The 6000-nt window shown below is 40.7% G+C and overlaps 1 protein-coding gene across 1 annotated transcript in view; it reads left to right on the forward strand.

Moving 5' to 3' along the window:
- rtn4rl1b (reticulon 4 receptor-like 1b) overlaps nucleotides 1-5663 on the forward strand; it is a 191835-nt gene extending 186172 nt beyond the window's left edge. Inside the window, exons 2-3 of the mRNA XM_051130040.1 lie at nucleotides 1199-1650; nucleotides 2493-5663. Coding sequence (XP_050985997.1) covers nucleotides 1199-1650; nucleotides 2493-3464 — 1424 coding nt within the window. The 3' untranslated portion in view covers nucleotides 3465-5663. The remainder of the gene's footprint in view (nucleotides 1-1198; nucleotides 1651-2492) is intronic.
- Nucleotides 5664-6000: the final 337 nt, after the last annotated feature.

Below are 6000 nucleotides of genomic sequence, written 5' to 3' on the forward strand. Positions count from 1 at the left end.
TTTTAAACCCGTCCACTGTGGAAAACAAAAGACGATATTCTGTCCAAACATCTTCTTTTTTTTTCCCTACAATAAACTCAGTATGACCCAGTCTTGTTCGGTCCTCAACATCCTTCAAAATATCTTATATAATTGTACAGATTGAACAGATTTGGAGCAACATGAGGGTGAGTAAATCATGACAATTTTCATTTTTGGAGCCTGAGGGAGACAAACAAAACACATGCAAAGCTGGTCTTTTCCAAAGAATATGATTACCACCATGAGTATAAGGCACTGAGCATCTAAAGAAAACACAATTTGATGAGCCAGACGTGAGAGGACACATCAGTGAAATGGTGCATTATGATCATGTTATAGTACATAACTGGCCTTTATATATATACTGTGTATGTATATATGACATTGTTTACATTGAGGTGTGCACATTATCACTCACTGATGCAACAGCTTGCAGATACTATTGACACTGAGCTTGTGACTACCTGATCTTTAAGTGAAGACAGTATACACTGAACACCTCGGTACATCCAAGAAAATGTATATAATACATGCTACGTTAGTAGTCTTAAAATGTCAATCTTCCATTTTTATTTGTTCTCTACAGATTCTATATAGATCTGTAAAATGCTTTCTTCGATGTATTCTTGCATTATGATCTAGCTCAGGGGTCTCTAAACTCAGTCCTGGAGGCCCGGACTCCTGCAGAGTTTAGCTCCAATCCTAATGAAACACATCTGAACCAGCTAATCAAGGTCTTACTAGGCATGCATGAGCTTGGAGACCCCTGATCTAGCTCTATCACACTGTAGGGGAATCCCTACAGACCCTTAATTTAGGCTCATTTACCCTTTTTGCCACCAACCCAGAAATGTGCGGCTCTTATTTGATATTATACTCAATATCATTCAGCATTATCATTCATTTTAAGTGGCCGTTTTTACAACAACCTGTAAATAAAAAAGAAACTACTGTGGATGAAAAAAGTCTCAAAGTATAGTGTCTACATTTAATGAGACACCTGAGCTTATTTGTCTTTCACAGGTTTCTTAACAGTTCTGGGGGCAATTATGGAGAAACTTTCCCAAAGAAGAGCAAACAGCAAATGTCTTTACAATACAGAATGTATGACTTGGATCCAAATTTAGTTTATTAACATAGCAAACACTAAGTCTCTTTTCTCTCTCTATTCTTCTAGGCTGTGGGCTGGAGTTCCTGCTGGTACTCTGTGGGCTGGAGCTTTCCTGGTCCTGCCCACGTCACTGCATTTGCTACATGGCCCCCAGCACCGTCAGCTGCCAAGCCCACAACTTCCTGTCCGTCCCGGAAGGCATTCCTCCGCACAGTGAGCGCATCTTCCTGCAAAACAACAAGATCCATCGACTACTGCGGGGCCACTTTAGCCCTACCACGGTCACTCTGTGGATTTACTCCAACAATATCACATATATTGAACCAACTACTTTCCAAGGGTTTACCTTGCTGGAGGAACTGGACCTGGGAGACAATCGCCACCTACGTTCACTGTCTGCAGAAACCTTTCACGGGCTGGGCCGGCTCCATGCCCTCCATCTATACCGCTGTGGCCTCAGTGCACTGCCGAATAACATCTTCCAGGGTCTCCGCAACCTCCAGTATCTGTACTTGCAGGTGAGACACTTGCATAACTGCTTGTGAAACAAAATGAAATGCCACTGGACTAGAGGTCTTCTTGGGTACTACAATCCGTACCAGACCCGAATCGAACTTCTTACCTGTCATGCATAAATTAATTAAAAAAAAAAAAAATTCAGTCTGAGACAGATCCGATGAAATTAAACCCGAGTCCAACCTGAACCAATGGCATTTAGGCCATTTTCGAACCCGACTAGACCTGAACGTAAACGACACTGACGTATGTACAGCCTGCAACCAAGAAGTCAGGAAAAATCCCGGTGTCCTGCTGACTGATTTGGTCGCTGCTCTATTACATTTATTTATTTATTTATTTACTTATTTATTATTACTTAATATTTTTGCCTGCCTGATGGATTACTGTTATTTGTGAGTTTGGCTTTCAATTGTGACCATTGGATTTAAAATATAAACATGAAAGTTCGATAAAAGTTAAACCAACAGCCTAATAAATAACAAATTCACTAGCGTTGTCTGCAACGTTATTTAACTTTATTTTAGGTAAAAGCAATGAAAGCGAGTGGATTTTCCTTTTCTACGTTTGTTTCTCAAAAATGAACTTAACAGGGACGCAAAAGTAGGCTACGTCTCTAGGATAGTTTAAAAGAAGTTGGGTCTTATCGGGTCCGTTCAGAAAAAACACATTTATTTTAATTACCTGAGACCCAAGGCCGCTAGTAACGAACCCAGTATTACCGAACCGACCCATGTCCAAAGGTCGGGTCGGACCTCGGGTTTTCAGATCCAAGTGGACCCGTACTATTGTACTATTGTAGTAGTAGAAAAATATAACCAATATTATGTTTCTGTGTCTAAAGGACAACCATTTGGAGTATCTGCAGGATGATCTTTTTGTGGACTTACACAACTTGAGCCACCTGTTTCTACACGGGAACCGTCTATGGAGCCTGCACCAGAATACATTTAGAGGACTGGGGGCTTTGGACCGGCTGCTACTGCACCACAACCAGCTTCAGTGGGTGGACCGCCTGGCATTCCACGACCTGCGGCGGCTCACTACCCTCTATTTGTTTAACAACTCCTTGACGGAGCTAGCAGGAGAGTGCCTGACCCAGCTGCCCGCACTGGAGTACCTTCGCCTCAACGACAACCCTTGGGAGTGTGACTGTAAGGCTTTATCACTGTGGGACTGGCTCAAAAAGTTTCGAGGGTCCACATCGTCAGTGGGTTGCGTGGCACCGGCAGAACTGGCAGGTAAAGATCTGAAGCAACTGAAGAAAGAGGACTTCCCGAATTGTTCCGGATCCGAATCCTTGCACCAGAGTAAGACCAAGACTTGGGCGGGAACGGATAAGGTCTCACTGAAGCAGGAGCCCCATCCTGCCCAGCCTCCACAAACACACCCACACCACCCCCAACTGAATGAACAGTACCCTTCCCCTCCTTCTCCCCTGCCCCAACCACCCCCTGCCATAAATGGCGTACAAGCAGGACCGGAAGGGTCTCCAGGCATAATCCCTGCTCAGAGGCCCGGCCGCTCTCGGAACTGCACACGCCAACGTGTCAGGGGCAGCAAGGGGAAAGGACCCAACGAGGTCCACACCTTAAAGGAGATGGCAGATAAGGAGTACTCCTCTCCCGATTTCACCGGGAAATATGATGAAACATCTTCTGATGGTTCAAACACCCGCAGAAAGCACAAATGTACCCCTCGGACCTCTGTACGTCCCCCTAGCGGGGTCCAGCAAGCCACCAACTGGGGACACTCTCATCACACACATTTCTTTCTCTCTAGTATTCTGGGACCGCTTGTGCTCATTCTGCGCTGAACTCTGATGCTGGACCATCATGGCATCACAGATACGCCACAGTCCTCAGATCAGCTCTAGCTCCAGCATTACCAGGCCTACTAATGTGTGTATGTTTGTATGTGTATGTGTGAGTGATAATGTGTACTACATTGTATAAGGAGCTTTGCCAATTAGACTGAAATAGATGAAAACTGAACACCGGATGTTATAAACTCCAAATTTGGGTTGGGGAACAAGAAGAATAGTGAAGCAAACCGAACACGCTTGCACTGCCACTGTTGTTGTTCTTAATTTTTTTTTCATTTCCTGTTGGTCTGGTCTCCCCCTCTAAATGGAAAACCATTTCAATGAAAGAAAGCACAGATAACCAAATAAACGTGTAGAGAGAATGCGTAATAGAAGGCACAAGCTTGCAACATAAATGGAGATTGTGTTTAGAAAGCATGTCCTACAGCTTCATTTTTTCCTTCAGCATTTCTAACAACAAAACAAACATATAGGAGACCATCAAATGGAACAGATGCTCCTAATTGTATAAGTACATTGTCCTGTGTTAAATATCTCACACTGTTGCCAAATAGATGCACAAAGATATCAGTGTAAGTTTGTAAGGTCTCCTGTTCAGGAGTTTCAACTATTGGTAGGACTTGCTTTCTTCACTGATGGATTATTATCCAACAAAAAGTGTTGTACGAAATGAAAAAGTGTTCTAAACAGTCCTCCTAAACCGAATAGCCAGTACACAAGCACATACATTCTCCTTACCTCAGAAATGTTAAGGCCTAAATACAACACTGTTTTCACTTTAGATGCATTTTGTTTGCCTTTCAGTAACTTCCTACATTTATTTTTTCATATTTTCTTTGCTTTTGCCCTAAAAGTGACTTCAGGTGAATCATTCTTATTTTGGATTGTATTGTTTTATAACAGCACATAAAAGCCAATGGTTATACTAGCTGCTATATTGTTTATAGAAGCAAATGAGACCCATTTTACCTCATCTGCTTCCAAACAACACCGTTTGTGTGTGTGCGTGTGTGTGTCCAGTATAAAAAGCTATGAAAAAATTAGAGTTGTGTTTGTTTCTTGTCCTCTGTGTTGTTTGTTTTGTTTGGCTGTGACTCAGAGGACTTAGAAATGGACTGCTGATGGGGGCGCCGACTCTGGAGGGGACACAGGTCTAATTGAAGTGAACTCTATTTTGAAAAGCGCCTTCAGCCTAAGCCCGCCATTGAAAACATAGACACCTCTCTTTCTTAGAGTGGTGTGAAATCAACTGTTTTAACAAGACAGACAAGAAGAAAAGAAAACAACAATTAAAAAAAAATACACACATACGAAAACAACTAAATGTATCTTTAAGAGACTTGATGACAAAAAAACATTTCAAATTTAGCATGGCCAAAAAAAAAATGACCTTTTGGAGCCATAGGCCTGCTTGATTGCCTCTACAGTGTCTGCTGTGAATGCAAATAGGAGTCCAGGAGAGGGACAATCACATGAACACTCGGGACACTACTGATGATGGACGGTCTGCCGTCACAGATGCTGTGGAGTACAGGAGAACTATCCCTCCTGTTCTAAGACACACTTTGTAAAAATAAGGAGAACTGTATCATCACAACCTGCAATGGAAATATTAATCAGTACTATGACACTGACATCATTGATGACATTTTTGATTACAACAGGGTTCCTGAATCTCTGAAGAACCTCTCTTCAGAACGCAATTATTATTTTTATTATTAATATGATTTCTTTTTTTTGTGTGTTTTTTTCTTTTATTTTGTTTTAGTCATACATTTATTTGGTATGTCCGTAGGGCACCATTTTCTGACTAAACTGCACAATCCAGTCTCCTCTCGTCCCTCCCTTTCTCTCTCTTCTGTGTCTCTCCATCCTAGTGATTTGATGGTTTAATGAGTCGTTCTCAAAAAAACAAGAAAAAACGTTTATAAAGATATTAAAGTCTATATCTTCTTATGTTAAATGTGTTTGCTTGCATTTACTTTGCTTGTGTGTCTATAGATGTTGATAAGGCCTGACAGAAGATGCCTTTTTTACATATTTCCACCTCTCTTTGCCTTCATTAATTTAAAAGTAAATTCTTTAGTGTTTTTTTTAAATGTTTAAAAATATTTAATCATCCTAAGAATTAGATTTGACAATTTCAAATAACATATTTATTTTTCTTACCAAACTACTGTATGTTGTGTATTGTTTAAAGCAGTCTCTTATGCCCATCAAGGCATCATTTTGAGTTGATTAAAAATACCATAAAACAGAACTATTGCCAAATATTATTATAATCTAACACAACTGGTTTATATAGTTGAAGTCAAAAGTTTACATACACCTTGCAGAATCTGCAAAATGGTAATTATTTCACCAAACTAAGAGGGATCAAACAAAATGCATGGTATTTTTTATTTAGTACTGACCTGAATAAGATATTTCACATAAAAGACGTTTACATATAGTCCGCACGAGAAAATAATAGTGACATTTATAAAAATGACCCCATACAAAAGTTAGACATAGACTTGATTCTTGA

Source organism: Labeo rohita, chromosome 15 (genome assembly GCF_022985175.1).
Source record: "Labeo rohita strain BAU-BD-2019 chromosome 15, IGBB_LRoh.1.0, whole genome shotgun sequence".
NCBI lineage: Eukaryota > Metazoa > Chordata > Actinopteri > Cypriniformes > Cyprinidae > Labeo > Labeo rohita.